Source organism: Rattus norvegicus, chromosome 1 (assembly GCF_036323735.1).
Source record: "Rattus norvegicus strain BN/NHsdMcwi chromosome 1, GRCr8, whole genome shotgun sequence".
In the NCBI taxonomy this organism is placed as follows: Eukaryota; Metazoa; Chordata; class Mammalia; order Rodentia; family Muridae; genus Rattus; species Rattus norvegicus.
Genome location: NC_086019.1, coordinates 239309891 through 239334697, shown reverse-complemented (window position 1 = coordinate 239334697; position 24807 = coordinate 239309891). Strand labels below are relative to the sequence as shown.

Here is a 24807-nt window from a genome sequence, read left to right as displayed (position 1 = left end):
ACTACATTCGGATCAGTCTCTAATATAAACTGACAGAGTTTCTTCATTTTGCTGACAGGTATTCTTCCGACACGGACAAGGAAATGGTCGTCTTGAAACTGGTGGATTTGAATGGAGAAGACTTGGGCCTTATCAGGTTTTGCATTTCTTTCCTTTTTTTACTCTCTCTCTCTCTCTTCCTCCCTCCCTCCCTTCCCCTATATTAGTTAGTGTCTTTTAATAATTCTAAGGAGAGCAAAAAGAGACTAGACAAGTGCCATTAAGTGCAGAGAATGATGTTATGTTATGTGGTTAGAAGTCTAGCCTTGGCATCAGACATAACTGGATCCCACCACGAGAGCTTGGACATGGTTCTTAGCCTCTAACAGCTGAGCAGTTCACATGTAAATTAATTAATATAAGGCGAGCAAAAGTGAGGGATTTTAGACGTTTACATCTGGCACATAATTTAAAGACCCAGTAGAGTTGTTTTGTTTTGATTTCGTGGTGCTAGGGACAGAGCCTCGAGTCTTATGCACATTAGCCAGTACTCTACCACTAAGCTGCATCCCTAGCCTTTAAGGTTTTGAGACAGGATCTTATCATATAGTTCAGGCTGGCTGGACCTTGTTGTGTAGCCCAGGTTGAACATAAATTAGCTATTGTCTTGCCTCAGCCTTACCTCGTGCTGCTGTGTGTTACCACAGCTAGCAAGATAGCAAATGCTATTGCCTGTCACTTTATCACGATTTAGTATGTGAACTTCTCTGATGTGTTTCCTACGGATGATGTTTGATGCAGAACAATGCCTACTAGGTACAGAAGTTGCGCTGGCATCATCCAAGAATGGAGAAAAGTTCAAAACTGCATCTTAGTACAGACTTTGACACAAGTCTCTGATAGGGACACCAGGAAGGAGGGTACAGACTTGGTTCTCTTCAAGAGATTGAACTAGTCTAGGAACTGTGTGGATGGCTAGCATTGGTATAGACACCCTGACCTTTGGACTTTTAAAAGTGATACAAAATGCCCTCAGAACGTTTCTGAGAATGCTTGGTGCTTCATTCAAATGTCTTGGGTTCCCTCTGGCCTCTCATCTTCTCAGCTATGCGACTATAGGGATCAAGACTGTATGGGACTGTCTTATCTTATGCATACTATGGGGTGATGTGAGTCCTTCAATAGACTCCATGGAAGATAAGCTAGACAAATATCCTTAAAACAAATGAGATGATCGACAGAACTGTTATGTTTATTAGTGAACGATGAATGAATTCATGAACTGTGCTAATTAATGTTGTAAGACATTGGGAAATATAGTACCAACTTATTTCGAGACCATTGGACTTGGAAGAAGTCAAGCATTTCCCTAGGAGGCTTAAAAACTGTGAGCTGGGCTAGAGTGTGTGTCCAGGATAAGGTGTGGAAAGGAAGTGGGCCTCAAGTTCCAGTTTGTAGAGCACATTAGTATGAACTATTATCAGGCGAGGAACATACATCTTCAGTTAGTTTACAGAGTAACCCACAAATGGTGGGCAAGGGGCCTTGCCGCCCTTACTCTTTCTTTTTAGCTGTAGGCTGAATGATTAAAGCCATTTACAGTTCCCTCGTACCAGTTTTGAATCATTTGACAATGGCATCAGGCCATTAACACAGTCAGTTTTGTGTCCAAGCTGTTCTGCGCTGTGTGCACATCACTGTGCTGCAGATCTGGAAGTCTCGGGGCCAAGTGTCAAGATTATTAGCAGAGCTTCTCGGTGTGCTGTGCCTGCAGTAACTTGCTATTGTTTTGGCTGTTCCTAGCATGCTCTCCTTGATGCAACTGCCCTAGCCTCTTGCTATACATAATAACTGTTCTTTGAATGCATTAAAAATGATCCAAAACATGAAGTAATTCTGAGCCATGAAACTGGAGAAATGATTCTAGAGGTTCCAAGTTCTGTTCCCAGTCCCCCATCACATGTGTACTGCATCTGCCTTCAGCTACAGGGAATCTGGTACCCTTTTCTCCCTCTTTTGGCTTATGCAGACACTCATTTGTACCTGGTATACACACACACACAAACATACATGGACATTAAAAATAGAATGTCTGGGCTGCCAAGCAACATAGCCATCACCTGCTGGTCCCTGATGTCATGCAGAATCCCAAAGTGGGAGGAGTTTGGAAATTATTTTAAAAAATGGAAATTGACTGGTGCGGCCTCCAGCTGGGGAACAGAGACGAAGTGCTTTGCCCTTTGTCATAGCCAAAACCGTCCTCCCATAATTCCTTCCTTCCTAGTTTCTTTAGTCGGTGAATTTGTACTAGACACCTATAAATGAGGAAGGAACGGTTCATCCTTTGGCCTTAAAAATCGAAACCAAATATCTTAGAGTTTAATGCCTGTGTTTGGATTCCCTGAATCAGTCCCTTGGAGTCATTCTTGGTGACCCAGTCCCCAAATTGTAGACATCCTGTTTTCTCTTTCATAGTGCAGGTTCTTACCCTCTTACCAGTGTCTGTGGAATATATACACTGTGGGCTGTGCTGCCCGTGCAATGAGCCAAAATAGACAGAGCCGCTCTTCTCGTAGGACCTGTAGCCCACTGATGGGAGCAGAAGGCATTTAATTAGCATAAGATCTACATAAAATAATTGGGCTAAATGCTAGAAATTACATAGTTAAAGTATAAGTGGGTTATGTGTTTAGAAAGGAATGGGTACAGGGCTATATTAAAGGATTTTGTAGAAAAGATCAGAAAATATTTCCCTGAGGAAATGAATGGAGCTGAAAGCTGAAGACTATTAACTGGCGAAATGGGGGATGAGAGGAACATTCCATTCGGTGTACATGGAGAAGCACATGATGTTCCATTTGAACAACTGATAGGATATCAGGGTATCTAGAGAGCAGAGGACAAAGGGGCAGGCTGTATGAGACACTCACAGATTAGATACAAAGGAATGGTTTTTATCTTGCCCAGGGTGGTGTCGCATACCGTCCATTTAGCACGCAGGAAGCAGTCCAGAGGTTTCATCCAGCCTGGTCTACATAGTGAGACTTTGTTTCTAAAGAACAAAACTAAACAAAATAGCAACAAAACAAGGAGAAATTTTAGGTTGGACCAGGAGAATAGAAAATCCTTAAAGTATTTTAATCTGAGGTCAGGAGTGGGGACTGTTGAAGAGTTAGGAGGAGTGGTTACAGGAGCCCTCATAGGAAAAACAACAGTATCAGCCAACTAGACCTCACCTAGATCTCCCAGGGACTAAACCACCAACCAAAGAGTATACAGGGGGGACCTATGGCTCCAGCCACATATGTACCAGAGAATGGCCTTGTCAGGCATCAATGGGAGGAAAAGCCCTTGGTCCTATGGAGGTTTGATGCCCCAGTGTAGGGGAATGCCAGGGCGGGGAGGTGGGAAGGAGTGGGTGGGTATGGGGAGCCCCCTTATAGAAGAAGGGGAAGGGGGAATGGGATGGAGGTTTTTGGAGCAGAAGCTGGGAAAGGGGATAACATTTGAAATGTAAGTAAAGAAAAATATCCAATAAAAGAAAAGAAAAGAAAAAAAAAACCAAAAACGAGTGGGGACCTGAATAACAGAACTAAGTTACACAAGTCAGATTGGGCCACAAGCCACACCATCATCTGTACCTGTCAGCCTCCATTGCTCTGGCTGTCCATGTCAGTAATATTTCTATCTTTCTGTACACCTCCCACCCTCCATGCCACTAAGCAAAAGCATTATGTGATTTTACTCCAGACAGAGAGAGCATGTTCTGGGGCCTTCTGAACCATGACTTGAAATGTAAGCTGTGCAGCATACTTAAGATCGCCTTGGCAGACTCTGGAAGTCGTGTCTGTCTGTCATGCAGCGCAAGAAACATGACTGATATCAGGACATGTTAGGAAGAAAAGCCGAGTGCTTTCTTTCTTTCAAACAAAGCAAAACAACCTTTCAAGGGCAGATAACCTGAGTGCCAGTTCTGCAGAGCGAAAGGGCCAAGTCCCAGCATGGCAGCCGGGAAACCTCGGGCTTCTTCCCCCAGGCGGGGCACAACTGATCAGGCTTGGTCTTGCCTTCCTTCACATTACAGTAGCACAGTGAACTCTTTCCCTCTTCCTTCCTCCTCCCCGTGCCCTTCTCTCCCTCTCTCCTCCTCTCTCCTTCTCTTTCCTAGCCCTCACCTTCTTCCTTAGCCCCCTCCCCTTTGCTAGCCCCATTTTCTTTCCTATTCCCCCAACCCTTCCCCCTTTTCCCCCTGTCAGTGACTGTTTCCCTTGCCTTCTAGTTTATATTTTACAAACCCTTTAATTCTTATAAAAGGGGCCCTGCAAGGTGCCCTTTGAAGGAACATTTTAAAAACAACAAGAGTACCACTGATGAGTGAAAACTCTCACAATAATTTGTGTAGGAACCTCCCAAAGTCCAATGTGTGGAAACACACAAATGACATGGTCTTATAGGTATTCAAACACATACACATACACGCATGCATACACACATACCTTCATACATATATACACACATATACATATGTCACACACACACACACACACACACACACACACACACACACACACACACGTATATAACAGGATGCGCTTGTGTGGATCTTGACCAAAGTCGTAGTGCCTGGTTACTCTCAATGGCTTCATCTTTGCTATCCTGTATGCTTTCCCCTCAGTTCACCTGACATTACTCAAATAACAAATGCTAAAATTTCAGTGGCAGCTTTTCAAGAAACCATTTTTAAAGTATTGAAGCAGGGTCTCATGTGTAGCCCAGTCCTCAAAGGTGTGCTCTTCTTGGCTCAGGCTTCCCAGTGCTAGGATTGTAGGCACCCACCATGCCCTGTCTAGTCTACTAAATGGTCTTTGTTTTTGTCTCCGCCCCTCCAATTCACCCCATCCTTATCTTCCCTACCAGTGCTAGCCCTGCTCTGGGAAGCTGTGATCTCTGTCCCTGCTGGTCTTTCCTGTCCTGCTCCTTTCTGAGTAGCTCAGAAAGCCAGCACTGGCTGTCTGCCCTGTTCTTTCTTCTCTGCCTTTTTCTTCTCAGGTGAAGTCAAGGTGACTGTGTGTCTGCTGTCAGGTCTGCTGCACCTTCTCAGAATGAGAAGGTGCTTCATAAGGACTTTCACATGCCAGATTAATGACCTTTGACTGATAACAAAATGTGTTCGGAAATCAAAACCATAAAAACCAGAGGACAGAAGATCTTGAACTTAGCTAATTATCGAGGGCCGAGAAAGTTCCTAGCCAGAAGAAATCTGTAGGATCGTCCCCCCCCCCAACAGACAAATTTTGTTTTTCAATATGCAAATAAAATATTTTCACTATAAGAAATATGAATAATTTAGAAAAGTAGGCAGGAAAAATTAAAAATATTAATCACACAATTATCTTACCATAAGCCCATTGTGGTTAAGAGTTAATCTTCCCATACAAAAGTAATTGTAAAAAAAATAAGGGTGAATGAAAAAACATGTGGTAAGGGGGGTGCTTACCTGATTTCACTCAGCAAGCACTAAAATGTTCAAATACCATGAAAAATATGGACCGTGCTCGCTCTCACACCGAGGAGGTTGAACAGCTTGGCGCTTGCTCTGTTTTGTGGCGACCCTCTTCGTATCTTCTATGTTTTTTGTCTCAAAGTCTGTACAGTTTTATTAAATAGAATCAATTCAGCAGGGCAGAGATCTCAATGTGTTTTTGAAAAATCATTTTTTTCAACCTTCCTTTGTGATTTTGCTCGCGGGTGCTGCTTCTAAACCTTGTCCATCTTGGTTGTAAACCTGACCACGCCAGCATCCCATGGTGGGGTTAGACTTATCATAGGAATTGATCGTTCTGCAGCCGGACTTAAGTGTGCCTCCTACTGAGTGTGACTTGTTCCTTGCCTTCAGTGTTTTACTCCCGTCTCGTCTCTCACTTTTGAACTGGGGGAGATTTAAAAGCTGCCTTTACATGGCAGATTGTAGTTCTCAGTGATGCCACTCAGGTGACAGTATCTCTTGTCTCACAAGACCTTGCCAGTTCCCCCTTAAAGATCAGGGTATACTTCCCTTGCCCTGGTCCTGTGATTTTAGCAGTGACATCGTCCCAGAGCTGACCTCAGTTTCTTGTTATTTAAAAGACTTTCTCACTGTAGTATTCAAATTATGAACCTTAAAGGAAAAAATTAAACAAAAATCATCTGTTAATCTTGAGGATTAGACTTAACTTTCATAAACATTTTGTGGCATAGTCATTTAAACTTTTGCTAATTTGTTAATATATAAGGTGAGATTTTATTATCTATAAAGCTTTACTTATTTTTAATTAAGCAATAACTTTTGAATATGTTTTAGCATTAGTGTTTTTATATTATCAGGTAGAATTTTTCATAGTATTCATATATATGTATATATATATAATGTTCATAAGAGAATACATTTTATCATATTTTACAATCCTTTTTTTAATTGGATATTTTATTTATTTGTATTTCAAATGTTATGTGCTTTCTAGGTTTCCCCTCTGGAACCCGCCCTATCGCATTTTCCCTTCCCCTGCTTCTATTAGGATGCTCTACCACCTACCCACCCACCCACCCACCCACCCACCCACCCACTCACCCACCCACTCCTGCCTCCTCACCCTGGCATTTCCCTGCACCAGGGCAGCAAGCCTTCCCAGAAACAAGGGCTTCTTCGCCCATTGATGTCAAAAAAGGCCATGATCTGCTACATATGTGGCTGGAGCCATGGGTCCCATGTGTACTCTTTGGTTGGTGGATTAGTCCCTGGGAGCTCTGTTGAGTCTGGTTGGTTGATATTGTTGTTCTTCCTATGGGGTTGCAAACCCCTTCAGCTCCATCAGTCCTTTCTCTAACTCCTCCATTGGAGACGCTGTGCTCAGTCCATTGGTTGGCTGCAAGCATCCCCCTCTGTATTTGTCAGACTCTGGCAGAGCCTCTCAGGAAAAAGCTATATCGGGCTTGTGTCAGCAATCACTTCTTGGCATCCACAGTAGTGTCTGGGTTTGGTGACTGCATGTGGGCTGGATCCCCAGGGGGAACAGTCTCAGGATGGCCTTTCCTTCAGTCTCTGCTCCACACTTTGTCTCAGTGTTTCCTCCTGTGAGTATTTTGTTCCTCCTTCTAAGGAGGACTGAAGCATCCACACTTTGGTCTTCCTTCTTCTTGAGCTTCATGTGGTCTTTGAATTGTATCTTAGGTATTCTGAACTTTTGGACTATATCTGCTTATCATTGAGTACATATCATGTATGTTCTTTTGTGACTGGGTTACCTCACTCAGGATATTTTCTAGTTCCGTCCATTTGCCTAAGAATTTCGTGAAGTCATTGTTTTTAATAGTTGAGTAGTACTCCATTGTGTAGATGTGCCACATTCTCTGTATCCACTGCTCTATTGAAGGGCATCTGGGTTCTTTCCAGCTTCTGGCCATTATAAATAAGACTGCTATAAACATAGTGGAACATGTGTCCTTGTTATATGTTAGAGCGTCTGTTGTGTATATGCCGCGGAGTGGTCTAGCTGGGTCCTCAGGTCCAATTTTCTGAGGAATTGCCAGACTGGTTTCCAGAGTGGTTGTACCAGCTTGCAATCCCACCAACAATTCAGGAGTATTCCTCTTTCTCCACATCCAAGCCAGCGCCTGCTGTCACCTAAATTTTTGATCTTAGCCGTTCTGACTGGTATGAGCTGGAATCTCAGGGTTAATTTGATTTGCACTTCTCTGATGACAAAGAATGTTGAACATTTCTTTAGGTGTTTCTCAATCACTTGGTATTCCTCAGTTGATAATTCTTTGTTTAGCTCTGTACCCAAATTTTTTCTCTTTCTTTCTTTTTTTTGGAGCTGGGGACCGAACCCAGGGCCTTGAACTTGCTAGGCAAGCGCTCTACCACTGAGCTAAATCCCCAACCCCTGTACCCAAATTTTTAATAGGATTATTTGGTCCTCTGGAGTCTAACTTCTTGAGTTTTTGTATATATTTGATATTAGCCCTCTATCAGATGTAGGATTGGTAAAGATCTTTTCCCAATCTGTTGGTTGCCATTTTATCCTAATGACAGTGTCCTTTGCTTTACAGAAGCTTTGCAATTTTATGAGATCCCATTTGTCAATTCTTGATCTTAGAGCATAAGCCATTGGTGTTCTGTTCAGGAAAATTTTCCCTGTGCCCAGGTGTTCGAGACTCTTCCCCACTTTCTCTTCTATTAGTTTAAATGTATCTGGTTTGATATGGAGTTCCTCAATCCATTTGGACTTAAGCTTTGTACAGGGCAATAAGGATGGATTGATTTGCATCCTTCTACATGCTGACCTCCAGTTGAAGCAGCACCATTTGTTGAGAATGCTGTGTTTTTTCTACTCCTTTGTCAAAGATCAAGTGACCATTGGTGTGTGGGTTTATTTCTGGGTCTTCACTTCTATTCCACTGATCAATCTGCCTGTCTCTGTACCAATACCCTCCGGATTTTATCATGATTGCTCTGTAATATAGCTTGAGATCAGGGATGGTGATTCCCCTAGAAGTTCTTTTATTGTTGAGAATAGTTTTCACTATCCTGGGTTTTTTGTTATTCCAAATAAATTTGCAAATTGCTCTTTCTAACTCTATGAAGAATCGGATTGGAATTTTGATGGGGATTGCATTGAATCTGTAGATTGCTTTGGGCAAGATGGCCATTTTTACTATATTAATCCTACCAATTCATGTACATGGGAGATCTTGACATCTTCTAAGATCTTCTCCAATTTCTTTTTTCAGAGACTTGAAGTTCTTGTCATACAGATGTTTCACTTACTTGGTTAGAGTCACACCAAGGTATTTTGTATTATTTGGGACTATTGTGAAGGGTGTCATTTCCCTGAAAAATTTTCAGCCTTTTTATCCTTTGAGTAGAGGAAGGCTACTGATTTGTTTGAGTTAATTTTATATTCAGCCACTTTGTTGAAGTTGTTTATCAAGTTTAGGAGTTCTCTGGTGGAATTTTTGGAGTCACTTAAGTACACTATCACTATCTGCAAATAGTGATGTTTTGACTTCTTCCTTTCCAATTTGTGTCTCTTTGACCTCCTTTCATTGTCTGATTGCTCTGGCTAGGACTTCAAGCACTATATTGAATAAGTAGGGAGAGAGTGGGCAGCCTTGTCTAGTCCCTGATTTTAGTGGGATTGCTTCAAGTTTCTCTCCATTAGTTTGATGTTGGCTACTGGTTTGCGGTATATTGCTTTTACTATGTTTAGATATGGGTCTTGAATTCTTGATCTTTCCAAGACTTTTAATATGAAGGGGTGTTGAATTTTGTCAAATGCTTTTTCAGCATCTAATGAAATGATCATGTGGTTTTTTTTCTTTGAGTTTGTTTTGAGTGGATTACGTTGATGATATTGAACCATCCCTGCATCCCTGGGAGGAAGGCTATGTGATCATGATGGACGATTGTTTTGATGTGTTCTTGGATTTGGTTTGTGAGAATTTTATTGAGTATTTTTGCATCAATATTCATAAGGGAAATTGGTCTGAAGTTCTCTTTCTTTGTTGGGTCTTTGTTTGGTTTTAGTATCAGTGTAACTGTGGCTTCACAGAATGAATTGCTTAGTGTTCCTTCTGTTTCCATTTTGTGGAATAGTTTGATGAATAGTGGTATTAGGTTTTCTTTGAAGGTCTGATAGAATTCTGCACTAAACCCATCTGGTGCTGACCTTTTTTTGGTTGGGAGACTTTTAATGACTGCTTCTATTTCTTTAGGGTTTATGGGACTGTTTAGATGGTTTTTCTGATCCTGATTTAACTTTGGTATCTGGTATCTGTCTAAAAAATTGTCCATTTTATCCAGATTTTTCCAATTTTCTTGAGTATAGGGTTTTATAGTAGGATCTGATGATCTTTAGAATTTCCTCAGATTCTGTTGTTTTCTCTCCCTTTTCTTTTCTGTTTTGTTAATTTGGATACTGTCTCTGTGCCTTCTGGTTAGTCTGGCTAAGGCTTTATCTATTTTGTTGACTTTCTCAAAGAACCAGCTCCTGGTTTTGTTGATGTTTTTGTGTAGTTCTCTTTGTTTCTACTTGGTTGATTTCAGCCCTGAGTTTGATTATTTCCTGCCATTTACTCCTCTTGGGTGTATTTGCTTCTTTTTGTTCTAGAGCTTTTAGATGTGCTGTCAAGCTGCTAGTGTATGCTCTCTCCAGTTTCTTTTTGGAGGCACTCAGAGCTATGAGATCTCCTCTTATCACTGCTTTCATTGTATCCTATAAGTTTGGGTATACAAATTTTTATTAAGTTTCATTTTTATTAAATTTCTTTCTTTATTTCTTCCTTGACCAAGTTATCATTGAGTAGAACATTGTTTAACTTCCATGTATGTGGACTTTCTGTCATTTTTGTTGTTATTGAAGAACAGTCTTAGTCCATGGTGTCTGATCGGATGCATGGGATTATTTTGATCTTCTTGAATCTGTTGAGGCCTGTTTTGTGACCAATTATATGGCCAATTTTGGAGATGGTACCATGAGGTGCTGAGAAGAAGGTATATTCTTTTAGGATGAAGTGTTCTATAGATATCTGTTACATCCATTTGGTTCATAACTTCTGATAGTTTCAAAGTGTCTCTGTTTAGTTTCTGTTTCCATGATCTGTCCATTGCTAATAATGGGGTGTTGAAGTCTCCCACTATTAATGTGTGAGGTGCAATATATGCTTTGAGCTTTAGTAAAATTTCGTTTATGAATATGGATGCCCTTGCATTTGGAGCACAAATGTTCAGAATTAAGAGTTCATCTTGCTAGATTTTTCTTTTGCTGTGTATGAAGTGTCCTTCCTTATCTCTTTTGTTAACTTTTGGTTGAAAGTCTATTTTATTCCATATTAGAATGTCTATTCCAGTTTGGGACCATAGTGTCTGTCTTTGTCACTGAGGTGCATTTCCTGAATGCAGCAAAATCCTGGGTCCTGTTTACATATCTAGTCTGTTAGTCTATGTCTTTTTATTGGGGAATTGTGTCCATTGATGTCAAGAGATATTAAGGAAATGTGATTGTTACTTCCTGTTATTTTTGTTATTAGAGGTCGAATTATGTTGTGTGGTTATCTTCTTTTGGGTTTGTTGAAAGAAGATTACTTTCTTGCTTTTTCTAGTGTAGTTTTCCTTAATGTGTTGGAGTTTTCTTTCTATTATCCTCTGTAGGGCTGGATTTATGGGATGATATTGTGTAAAATTGTTTTTGTCATGGAAAATCTTGGTTTCTCCATCTATGTTAATTGAGAGTTTTGCTGGGTATAGTAAACTGGCTGGCATTTGTGTTCTCTTAGGGTGTGTATGATATCTGCCCAGGATCTTCTGACTTTTAGAGTCTCTGTTGAGAAGTCTGGTGTAATTCTGATAGGTCTGCCTTTATATGTTACTTTACTCTTTTCCCTTAGTGCTTCTAATATTCTTTCTTTGTTTTGTGTATTTGGTATTTTGATGGGAGGAGTTTCCTTTCTGGTCTAGTCTATTTGGGGTTCTGTTGGCTTCTTGGATGTTTATGGGCATCGCTTTCTTTAGGTTAGGGAAGTTTTCTTTTATGATTTTGTTGAAGATATTTACTGGTCCTTTGGGAGTCTTTGCTCTCTTCTATACCTACTATCCTTAGGATTGATCTTCTCATTGTGTCCTGGATTTCTTAGATGTTTTGGGTTAGGAGCTTCTTGCATTTTGCATTTTCTTTGACTGTTGTGTCGATGTTTTCTATGGTATCTTCTGCCCCTGAGATTCTCTCTTCTATCTCTTGCACTCTGTTGGTGATGCTTGCATCTATGACTTTTGATCTCATTTTTAGGTTTTCTCTCTCCAGGGTTGTCTCCCTTTGTGATTTCTTCATTATTTCTTCATTTTCATTTTTAGATCCTGGAGCTTTTGTTCACTTCCTTCATCTATTTGGTTGTGTTTTCCTGTAATTCTTTAAGGGATTTTTGTGTTTCTTCTTTAAGTGCTTCTACCTGTTTACCTGTGTTCTCCTGTATTTCTTTAAGTAATTATTTATGTCCTTCTTATAGTCCTCTATCATCATCATGAGATGTAACTTAAAGTACAAATTTTACTTTTACAGTGTGTTGAGTTATCCAGGATTTGCTGTAACAGGAGAACTGGGTTGTGATGATGCCAAGTAGCCTTGGTTTCTGTTGTTTTTGCACTTGCTTCCCTAGCCATCTGGTTATCTCTGATGTTAGTTGATCTTGCTGTCTCTGACTGGAGCCTGTCCTTCCTGTGAGCCTGTGAACCTGTGATCTTAGGTGTGTCAGCACTCCTGGGAGACTAGCTTTCTCTGGATAGGATTTGGGTCTGGAGAGCTGTGGCACAGGGTTAACTCTGGGGCACAGATGGAACCTGGAAGGATACTGTTCCTCGTATCTTGCAATTCAAATGTAATCATCACATTATATGGGAATATATTTGTCTCATCATTGTGATAACAATTCTTCAACAAATTTGCATTTGCCAAAGACTTCTTTCAGCTATTTCCTAGAAGTTGGAACCCAAGGGAAGACTTGAAGTTGAAATTCCAAGGGCATGTCTAACCTTAAAGCTCTAACTATACATTACTGAAGAGTACTCTGTATCGTTTCCCTTCCTTATGTTCCTGCTGTAAATGGAGCAGAATGTTCCCTTTCTGACTCTTACTCATCTCAAGACATCATTCATTACACTTCCTTCCAAGAAATAGATTCAAGAAAGTGGGAACACTGTTGTTTTCCTCCATATTTCTTCAGTTCCTAGTTGCTCTGAATTTCCAAAGAACACCATTCCAAAGACAGCTTCCACATTTTCTTTTGTTGATTTCTTGGTCATACCAGAAGGACAGAATCCACCACCAAAGCATCTTCTTAATATCATACTGCAAAGGCATTTCTTGGACAGGATTTTTGAGGATGAAGAAAAGGTATAGTTACCAATCTTCATCTCTCCTCAGATGCAGGGATGGTGAAATGACTCTGAGGATGATGTCCAGCAGGAAACCCAGATAGCCTCCTTGGACCTTAGCTCATTGTCTTTCCCCATCTGAGCATTTTAGAAAGAGTTGGGTTTTATTTGAGTCCAATCATGGTCCAAATAATTCTTTCAGCATACCTTACTGAGACATCTTTTCTCCTCTTTCCCCAAAATTTTCCAATGGGGTGAGGTAAGAACTGTAAGGGAGGTGACACAGGTGCCTTCATTAAAATAATTCATGTCAAATACCACAACAGGCAGAGCATGAAACTCCAGTACCTTAACACAGTGAAGGTTTATGGAAATCTAATGAGTATTGATTGGTCCTTCTGCAAGCATATCATTAGTCGGAAAGGTTCACATGCCCCACCCTTCAAGTCGACTTGGGAAATGAATGTGCTTATGGGTATTTAATAAGCATTCAATCTCTGCCACTAGAGGGCAGAGTTTCCTCATGCAACCATTTCATGCTCCCTGTGTTGTTTAACATGCATGAGGGGCATGTTTTTTTTTTTTTTTTAATATACATGAATGGCATCCACCACTTATTTTAACATTGCATTAATACTATCAGTCCTACAAATATCTATGCTCACAGATTACCAGATATTACCAGAATAGCAGTACAATCAGAGGTAGATATTATCTCAAGCACTTATGATTTTTGTTACAGATATTAAATGTTGCCATTCAAATTAGTGAAAGCCACTTGGGTCTCACTCCAGGGTTGGTATTTTAGCCACTATAATATGTAATCTGTGTGTTTGGAGGTTAATCATGGACAGAGGGGCTTCAAATAGCATAAGTTTGATCTCGGATTCATCACAAGACTGAAGTCCAAAATCAAGGCACTGACGGGGTTAGTTCCTTCCTTTGAGGGAGAATCTTTGCTAGCATTCTTAGCTTTTACTGGTGGCCATCAATCAATCCTTGGCTTCCTCTTCTTGGGGACACAGCACTCCAGGCTGCCCTTCATCCTCACGTCCTGTTTCACTTGAGCGTTGGGCATCACTTTCTATTATTTGTTGTTTTTCACTCTTGTTTAACTGTGTCAGCCATCAGAATTAGGGCCCCTGCAAAGCAGGTGTAGTCTTTACCAAGCTTTACTTTGATTATGAACCCACAATAGCTTTTTGTATTGTTCAAAAAGTTCCCGTGAAACTTCATGAACACAACCTTTGAGTGTAATTTACTTGTCTGTGGACACTCAGTCTGGACAGGCCTATAGCTAGCACAGAGGCTCTTGCAAGATGTCTTACGAGCCTTTCTTTCTTCTTTTTTTGGACTAACTGAGGTTCCTGGCTCAGTGAACTAAGCAGAGACTGGCGTTAGGTTCCCAGGGGCCCCGTGTCTGCACCTCCTACCCAGGGTACAGTTTATATGACAGACCTCAGTCTCTCAGATTCCTGGCAGGAGGCAGGGAAGGGGTGGGGAACTGAGTGTGGTCACCCCTTGAGGTAAAGTCACTTCTGTTAGATGTACAACTCAGGTTCACAGACAATGTCCCAGTAGGGTACATGTCTCTAACTGAAAAGGAGAGAGCTGTGCAAAATAGCAGCTAGATTCTAATTCTACATTCTTGCAAATATGTTAAAAACAACTTTTTTTGTGCTTTCAATTATTTTTAATGAGTATTCTTTTTTCTTCTTATTTATTTTTTAATTTTTAAATTTTTTCCATTTTTTAAAAATTGGGTATTTCTTATTTATATTTCAAATTTTTTTCCATCTTTATTAACTTGAGTATTTCTTATTTACATTTCTATTGTTATTCTCCTTCCCAGTTTCTGGGCCAACATCCCCCTAATCCCTCCCTCTCCCCTTCTGTATGGATGTTCCCCTCCCCATCCTTCCTCCATTACCACCCTCCCCCCAACAATCACGTTCACTAGGGGTTCAGTCTTAGCAGGACCAAGGGCTTCCCCTTCCACTGGTGCTCTTACTAGGCTATTCATTGCTACCTATGCAGTTGGAGCCCAGGGTCAGTCCATGTATAGTCTTTGGGGAGTGGCTTAGTCCCTGGAAGCTCTGGTTGGTTGGCATTGTTGTTTATATGAGGTCTCGAGCCCCTTCAAGCTCTAAAAACAACTTCTTAAAAGGGTTAAATACCACACTGTGGTTAGGACAAAACGGCAACCAACAGATTGGGAAAAGATCTTTACCAATCCTACAACAGATAGAGGCCTTATATCCAAAATATACAAAGAACTCAAGAAGTTAGACCGCAGGGAAACAAATAACCCTATTAAAAAATGGGGTTCAGAGCTAAACAAAGAATTCACAGCTGAGGAATGCCGAATGGCTGAGAAACACCTAAAGAAATGTTCAACATCTTTAGTCATAAGGGAAATGCAAATCAAAACAACCCTGAGATTTCACCTCACACCAGTGTGAATGGCTAAGATCAAAAACTCAGGTGACAGCAGATGCTGGCGAGGATGTGGAGAAAGAGGAACACTCCTCCATTGTTGGTGGGATTGCAGACTGGTACAACCATTCTGGAAATCAGTCTGGAGGTTCCTCAGAAAATTGGACATTGAACTGCCTGAGGATCCAGCTATACCTCTCTTGGGCATATACCCAAAAGATTCCTCAACATACAAAAGAGACACGTGCTCCACTATGTTCATCGCAGCCTTATTTATAATAGCCAGAAACTGGAAAGAACCCAGATGCCCTTCAACAGAGGAATGGATTCAGAAAATGTGGTACATCTACACAATGGAATATTACTCAGCTATCAAAAACAACGAGTTTATGAAATTCGTAAGCAAATGGTTGGAACTGGAAAATATCATCCTGAGTGAGCTAACCCATTCACAGAAAGACATACATGGTATGCACTCATTGATAAGTGGCTATTAGCCCAAATGCTTGAATTACCCTAGATCCCTAGAACAAATGAAACTCAAGACGGATGATCAAAATGTGAATGCTTCACTCCTTCTTTAAATGAGGAAAAAGAATACCCTTGGCAGGGAAGGGAGAGGCAAAGATTAAAACAGAGACTGAAGGAACACCCATTCAGAGCCTGCCCCACATATGACCCATACATATACAGCCACCCAATTAGAGAAGATGGACGAAGCAAAGAAGTGCAGGCCTACAGGAACCGGATGTAGATCGCTCCTGAGAGACACAGCCAGAATACAGCAAATACAGAGGCGAATGCCAGCAGCAAACCACTGAACTGAGAATAGGCCCCCGTTGAAGGAATCAGAGAAAGAACTGGAAGAGCTTGAAGGGGCTCGAGACCCCAAAAGTACAACAATGTCAAGCAACCAGAGCTTCCAGGGACTAAGCCACTACCTAAAGACTATACATGGACTGACCCTGGACTCTGACCCCATAGGTAGCAAAGAATATCCTAGTAAGAGCACCAGTGGAAGGGGAAGCCCTGGGTCCTGCTAAGACTGAACCCCCAGTGAACTAGACTATGGGGGGAGGGCGGCAATGGGAGGAGGGTTGGGAGGGGAACACCCATAAGGAAAGGGAGGGGGGAGGGGGATGTTTGCCCGGAAACCGGGAAAGGGAATAACACTTGAAATGTATATAAGAAATACTCAAGTTAATAAAAAAAAAATTAAAAAAAAATTAGCAAGCTTCTTACCTTGCACGGTACAGGCATTAGTTTTATGACAATTTCAAGTACATTAGTGTTTAAATGAAACCTATAGCTTCTAGCAACACACACACAAAAAAAAGGGTTAAATACCTAGTCTAAGTCTGAGAAAGTTTAAAAATTTTTGCATTTCTTTAATTAATCTGTGTGTGTGTGTGTGTGTGTGTGTGTACATAGTTTAGGGCCTTGCAATGCTATGCAAATGTTCTACCATTGAGATATATTGAGAGTCCAATGAAACCTTTTTCTACCCATTTTGTTTAAATCAGAATACAAGAGCAGTATGCAGACTGTTTTCTTGACTATGCAAAATGTTCAATATGTTTATATGTGACAATTCTATGTAACTGTTATAACATGTATTACATATCAAATGCTGTTTTACAAACACACATATGTGTGCACATGGGGAGACGGAGATTGATTGACAGTTTTGTTTATCTGTGGTGAAAGAGCTGGCTGTATTGGCTTGTCTTCCATAAAGCAACTCCAGGCTCGTGCCAGCTGGAGCCTCTCAGCTCCTGCAGACTCCCCCAGTTCTTTGTAATCGGCACCAGGCCCCATTGTACCAACCAGAGTAACTTCTTTGTGCTGCCCGCCTACTGCACTGAGCGTTAAGGCACCATTTCCAGCCTACCTCCCCTACCAGGCAGTGAGAATAGAGATCCCAGAATCCTAAAACATCCTGAATCTTTAAATAAATGTTCACTTTTGTGTGCTGTTTACACTGATGTAAGCAAAATGTTTAAATTTCTTCAGCATAGGGTTGAGTCCATAAGAGTTTTAAGACTCCTCAATTACCTGAGACTCAATGTGTCAACATTTCTCTTTACTTGAACTTTTTGGTTCATCTGTTTCATTGCCTTGCATCCAGGAGACACCCATATTCGCTAAAGTTCCTCATCGCCTTGACAAAATGCTGAAGGAAAGAACTTGAGGATGATTTATTTTGCTCATGGTTTGACAGAGTATAGCACATGGTGGCAGGGAAGTCCCTGAAGCATGGACAGCGGTGGATAGCTGTGGCCTCTTGTCACGGCAGAGCAGGAGTGACGGCCTTCAAGCCAGTTGCCTGTAGGCCGATAGCATTTATAGTCTGTGAGCCCGGCTCCATACCTGAAGAGTTTCATAAACCCCCAATAGGAACTACATTTTCAAACACATGACTCTGTGGGAAAATGTTTACGTTGAAACAGCTTCTTTCACCTATATGAAGGTTTGATTTATAATGTATAAGGGTCCAGGCAAGCTGCCATAGGACACTAGTCTTCTATGACATGTAGAGCATCATTTTGATTCTCTGGGTCACCATGTAGATGGAGGCAAAGAGCCTACCACCATTGTGAAATGAAGTTACAGTTGTGTAATTTGTTTGTAAATTGTATGGCTCTGTATTTAAGCAGAGCATTACTCTGCCTGGGGACAGGCTGAATTATGCATACCTAGCCTCTCTTAAGCCTTCTGTCGTTCCTATCTCTGGAATGCCCTTCAAATTAATTACTAGTCATTGCTAGTCTGAAGAGCCTTTACGAGCATTTCTTTATAGCATTTGTCGGACGATATTAAGGCCATTTTTTTTTTTTAAATCTCTGTCTTCTGTGCGATTCAGAGAGAAACCCCCATTGATTTAGTGCTGGACGCACAGCTACTGCTCAGTAGGTGTCTACTGAATCGGATTGGGTTGATTTGAATAAGATTATCTCTTATGTGTCCTGAAGGACAATGTTCACGTCTGTCCTATTATTCAGGATTATCGTCGGGTAACTGACCACCCTTGGGACTTGTACATGCTTTTATGAAAATAATGGAGATATGATATTCATAAAAATAGAATTCTGCATTTTTTTAAAGGAAACAACCAGAATTCCTGGGTACATTATTTGCAATTTTATCTGATCAGCAGTGAAAGGGTGTGAATGTGGGATGCTTAGGATTTAAGGCGCTTTTATGTGTTTCCTTGGTAATGGGTCAGTCTCACAAAATACTATCGTTTGCTAGAGAAGACGAGCCTCTGAGGGAAGGCTTCACCTCTGGTTCGCCCCTCAGGCTCTTTTGCCTGACTTGGAGCTTTCTTCTCCTTAACAGCTGGTTTGCCGTCCACCCCGTGAGCATGAACAACAGTAACCACCTCGTCAACAGTGACAATATGGGCTACGCGGCTTACCTTTTCGAGCAAGAAAAGAACAGAGGCTATCTGCCTGGACAGGTAAGAATGAGCATCGCTGAAATCGTCATCTCGATTCAGCGAATCGAGTGGACATTCAGATTTCAAGAATTAAGTGTTCTCACGGACCTCCTAAACTAGGGGCAACTGGTGACTGCAGATAGACAAGGGAGACAAGACACGCTTCTGCTTGGCCACTGGTTGCAAGCATCACATGCTTGCAAAAAAAATATGCAGATGCAGAAAAAAAATAAAGATGATGAGAATCTAAAGCCCTAGTGTAGAATTAAGATCCCAATACATAGATAGTGACCTCATTTAAAGATTCTGCTTTTTTAGCTCCCTTCTAGACAAAACCCTATTTCTCTTTCTTTTTTGTTAGCTTGCATTTAATTTTAGCCTGTTTTTTCCTGTCTTCCTTCCTCCCCCCGTCCCTTCTTCCTTCCCTTCCTTCCTTCTTTTCTGATTCCTTCCTACCTCTTTCTATTCTATTTTTGAGAAGGTCTTGCTCTGTCCTCAAGGCTGACCTTGAATTTATAATCCTCCATCTGTAGCCTCCCAACTTTCAGGATCTCAAGTGTTGTACCACTATGCAGTGTGAGAAAAGAGGTTCTCATTTATAGTTTTAAAAGACCATCAATCCATGGATTTCTCTGAGAAGACTGAAGATGTTTATTGGGAAACATGGTGGGTGCAGATGGATGCCTGATCTGTCTCTAATCTGGTTTAAGAAAAAAGGAACTCACAGTGGGCCAGCCAGGGCGATGAGTTTCAAAGGCAAGTTCTATTTCCGGGCTTCAGGTAAAGCATTCAGATACTAGATGGATGACTCCACTTTTATAACTTAATGCACTTTGCATTTCACATCAAATTGTTTGTGTTAGAGGAGAGTATGCTTTTGAAAGTGAAAGAGCGTACCCCTAAACGGGGAGCCGCGTCTCTCGCTCCGATCGAGGGGTGGGGTGCCCCCAGGAATCACGAGTAGCCATTCTTGATGTAACAGCAAGAGGTAGCTTTTATTAACGAGATCCCGGGTCTTAGCAGGATCCCGGGTCGACATGTATCTCACACAGGAGACAGAGGAATCGACCCCGAGCTTCCAAACTCGGGGGTTTATATAGGGGAGGTAAGGGGCATTCTTGCGGTTACACATGATTGGTCAATTCAAAAGGTGCACGGTTACTTTCGGCGCGAAATGACATCAGCAAGGAGTATGTGTTATCTAGCAGCTCGGCAGGCAGGTAGGGTGGCTCATCTCACTCAGGGGGGTGAAGGAAGGGCAGGGGGTGGCTATGGATGGTCAGTGTCCTTGGGGCTGATAGCTGGTTTGGCAAGTCCTATCTCTGGCTCTCCCTCAGGCACGTCCGGCCCTGCACATCCGGGCTCTGACAATGAGCAACCTTTATGAAACTAGTTCTGCACATCCGGGCTCTGACAATGAGCAACCTTTATGAAACTAGTTCTGCACATTCGGGCTCTGACAATGAGTAACCTTTATGAAACTCTAGTTCTACAAAAGGATCCATTGAAAACTGTTGTTAATAAATGGATTATTTTCAACAAAAATAAGAATATTAATGGCAATGTGAGCCTTTCTAGAAATAAAAAAAAATTTTCTTGGAATACCATATATTCTTTTATTGTCTGTAAATGATTTTGCCTGAGGGATCAGAGATAGTTCAGTTAGTAAAATGCTTCTTGTTACCTGAGTTGAGGCCTCAGCATTCGAGCCAGGCTTGTAATCTCAGTATTGGAGAGTCAGTGGCTGGTAGATCCCTGGAGTTCACTGGCTGGTCACCATAGCCTTACCACAAATGACAAAGTTTGTGAGCGATTGTGTCTCAAAACCAGCCAACCAAAACTGAAGGAGGAGGATGGTTCCTAGGAATGATACCTGCGCTTGATCTCTGTACTTATCCACATGCGTGTTCATACAGAAAAGTTTTATGAGGGCACTGAATGTTTGTGCTTCTAATGGAAGTCGTTATTAAAGAAAAAAATATGGATTTATTTTGGCAGGGACCATTCGTAGCAGGCTTTGCTTCATCAAATCTCGGAGACGTGTCGCCCAACATTCTTGGCCCACATTGTGTCAACACAGGGGAGTCTTGTGACAACGACAAAAGCACCTGTCCCAGTGGTGGGGTAGGTATTAAGGGCATCCTTACCTCATGCTTGAATATTCATCAGTATCATGCAAATCTGTTGTTTCTAAGTATACTCTGGCCTGTTGGTCTCTGGTCTCCACTCTTTTCTGAAGCCCTCTGGCAGCTTCTCTGAATTTTAAGTGGCTTGTCACAATTTTCCACTGTGATGCCAAATGTAGAGGCTGTAATTCCCTGAACCTGGGCATCTTGAAATATTTTTACCTCAGAATATTTGAGTTTCTGAGTTTGTACCCAAACCTGTTGGCTATGACATTCCTCATAAATTGTAAACCTTTAATTTCTTTCTTTAAAGATTTTTCCTTTTCTTCCCTCTTAAAATTAAAAACTGGTCTTTCAGTAAAAACATCAAATAACATGAATGCACAAAATAGAAAAAAATTAAAAGTCCTTAAATGTAGTAGTTTAATGTGAATGTCCTCATAGGCTCATATGTTTGGATGTTTGCTCCCCAATTGGTGGAACCATGTGGGAAGGATCAGGAGGTGTGGCCTTGTTGGAGGAGGTGTGTCATTGGGGGTAGACTTTGAGTTTTCAAAAGATTCATACCATTTCTTGACTCTTTCTCTGCCTCCTGCTAGTGTATTTACATGTGAACTCTCAGCTGCTGTTCTAGACACCCCTTTGTGCCCTTAGTCCGCCATCATGAACTCTTGCATAAACCGTAAACCCAATTAAAATCTTTTTTATAAGTTGCCTTAGCTGTGGTGTTTTACACAGCTATAGGAAAGTAACTAAGACATCAAATACCACTTTTCTCCTTAGTCTTCAGTGATTGTTGTTGGTACCCTTCTTCCTGTGTTTGTCTATGTATTCAAAGAAGAATTTTTATGACTTATTTATGGTTGTTAGGACTTGAATTTTCCATATAATTTCCCTGTATCTACATCTATGTGGCAGTTTTAGTGGTTAGCCATTGAAGTTGTTCTCTCATTTATTTATCTGCTTTCTCAGAATTCATGTAAGCCTGTTTCAGCTTTCACACAGCAGGCTTCCTGGTTCACATTCTAAATAAAGCATCCCCATTTTATTGCCAGTTTTGTTACATTGTTTCTACCCTCCAACCCTACTCAGTGAGCAGCAGGGGTTAGCAGTTTTGTTGTATGTATGTTATTATTTTTAGCTAGAAAATTTCCCTTTTCTTCACTTGTACATTTTATCAATTTATTGCAATTAAATTAATTTGCAAATACATTTGAACTCATTATCTTAGTTAATTAGTACTCAACTTAATTAGAAGTAACCAGTACTTATTAACTCCATAATTCATGATGAAATGGTTAAATATACTCACTCGCAATAGAATAATATGTAGCAGTTTATCAAATATTGGAATATTGGATGATGTGGGGGACAGCTTATACAACATGGAGTAATAAATTTACATTCAACACTGTATACTCAGTATAATGGCAATTTTCCAAAATGAATGTTATAGTAAAAGAAAAAGTGACACCAACTTTAATGACCCTTCTCTTGACACTATTATGGCTAGCTTTTCTGCTATATATTATTTTGCTTTTCTTCTCATGTATTTTCATAGTTTTCACAATGGGCACACTGCCTTTATAATTAGAAACATCACAGGGAAACTTACTGCTCTTTAACTCTATTGCCTTCCAATTACGCTTTGATCGTCTTCCCTTGCCCCAGGAAATCTTGTAGCCAGCATCTGCTCCCTGCACATATACTGCCACAATAGTATGCATATATATATATATATATATATATATTTGTATTTCCCTTTGCTCTCCTCCTCTCTTCTCTCTTCTTTCCCATAAGCACACTTGATCCCTGACCTCACACACATCTGCACAGGTATAAGAGTTTACATTTCCCTTTTAAAGAGAAAATACACCTAATGTGTTGTGCACATGATCTGTCTACCCTCTCAGTGGCTTTGTCCATTCACCCATGTGTGAGCCATTATGGCCTCAACCTTCATTTAAGCCAAGTATACTACTCTTAGACTCCTTGATGGCATAATATGCAAAGTAATAATGAGAATGCACATACACACACACACACACACACACACACACACACACGGGGAGGGGCAGACAGACAGATAGACAAACAGTCAGAGACAGAGTCAGGACATGAATTCCTGTCCCAGCTATAGTCCATGGTACATGCATTATGATGCTTTTTATTACAGATAAGAGAAACTCCAACTCAGCATGGATCAATGGAAGGAAATTAATAAGGATGTTCTTTTCCTTTTATTTTTCAAATTTAGATACAGTACTTGGGCAGTTTATAGTACAATAATTTGTGGTACCTATATATGCCTGTGCTTTTATATGTTGGAAAATTCCCACCTTCCTCATTAATTTAAATATAGCTTACATTATTGTCGACAGTTGTTGCCCTACTGTGCTACAGAAACCAGAATGAATCCAGCTTAGCATTGTTTTGGTACCCTTATCCAATTTCTCTCTACCTTGTTCCTCTCTGCCCTTCCCTGGTCTTTAGTGACTACTATTCCACCCCATTCTTACATGAGCTTAGCTTTCTAGGTTTTACAAGTAAGTGAGAATATGTGTTTGCTTTTGTGTGCCTGGGTTATTTCACTTAACAGAAGATTCCTGATTCCATCCACACTGCTGCAAATGAATGGATTCCAGCCCCTTTTACAGCTGAATAACCTTCTAGTGAAGATGAACACCAGGCCTCTGTTGATGGGCGCTGTGGTTGATGGTAGCTGTCACGGGTAGTGCTGAGGCAAAGGGAGATCGGTAAAAAAATGAGTAGAATGATTTCATCTCCTTTACAGGGAGAAAAGCAGTAATGTTCTTCTCTCCAAAACACCTTGAAGTCCCTAGTATGTTATAATTGTCATAAACATTACAAAGTTTCTCCAGTCTATGAGATTTTCTATCCACCTTATTTACATTGTCTCTCCCACATAGATGTTTAAAATGTTAGGATGTCAAGTTTACTAAACCTGTTCTTTATTATGTTTGGGTCTTTTTGTAAAATTTCCCAGATGGTGGCATTTATTTTCCTGTATCTTCTTTCCGCATGTTCTTTGTAACACTTATCATATTTAAGTATTTGATCAGTCTTGAGCTTTTCTGGTCTAAGAAATAGGATATAGAGCTAGAGTTGCTAATTTTCTTCCCAGGAGAATGGCTGATGGTTCTAATGTAATCTGAACGAGTTTCTGTGTAAGACAATCAGAGCAAGAGTCCCAGGCCAGCATCAGCAAACAAATAGCAGTGGTAGAGCATAAGGCCTGACTTCCAGTCCCAGCTCAGGCTTAGCTCCTGTGAGAGGTACAGCAAATCTCTCAGCCGAGCTGAAACTCTGTTTCCTAATTTTCAAAGGAAGTTACTGGAAGAGATGCGATCTGAAAACATTCCTTGCTCCGAATGCATGCATGATTATGTTTGCCTCAGCTGTAAATTAAGAAAACGTCTGAAGAGAAACGCTAGAATGGGCTTAGCAAATGTATTTGCTTGGGTTCATGTGTAATTTTCTATTTCTCAAAGCCATCCGTCACCACACTAAGGACCACATTGTCTCATTTTGCTCCAGCCTAGCATGTGCATGGCCAGTGGACCCGGACAAGATATGTTTGAGAGCACACACATTATAGGACGGGTCATCTATCAGAAAGCCAAGGTAGGCACGAGCCCAGCGTTTTACATCTTTGTTTCATGTTCTTTAAAACCCACAGACCTCATTTAGCAGGAAGTCCATAATTGCAAGGAAGGCCACAAGTGCGCAGGCTGGCCAGGATGTCTGAAAGACTTTGGTTTGACAAGTTGCCCTTGGGAGCCAGGCAGGACTCTGCCTGATCTGGTCAGATTTCCTAGTGCATTTAAAACCGAGCAAGCAGGAAAACGTTCTATTTTAGGATGCTAGAAACCCAGAGTGCATGAGCACAGGCTGAGGAGACA

At 41.0% G+C, this 24807-nt stretch overlaps 1 protein-coding gene across 19 annotated transcripts in view; it reads left to right on the top strand.

Moving 5' to 3' along the window:
- Asah2 (N-acylsphingosine amidohydrolase 2) overlaps nt 1–24807 on the top strand; it is a 107605-nt gene that overhangs the window by 51901 nt on the left and 30897 nt on the right. For all 19 annotated transcript variants that reach the window (XM_039107021.2, XM_039106988.2, XM_006231263.3 and 16 more), the window contains 4 exons: nt 59–136; nt 18659–18779; nt 20757–20882; nt 24443–24529. In XM_039107021.2, coding sequence (XP_038962949.1) covers nt 59–136; nt 18659–18779; nt 20757–20882; nt 24443–24529 — 412 coding nt within the window. The remainder of the gene's footprint in view (nt 1–58; nt 137–18658; nt 18780–20756; nt 20883–24442; nt 24530–24807) is intronic.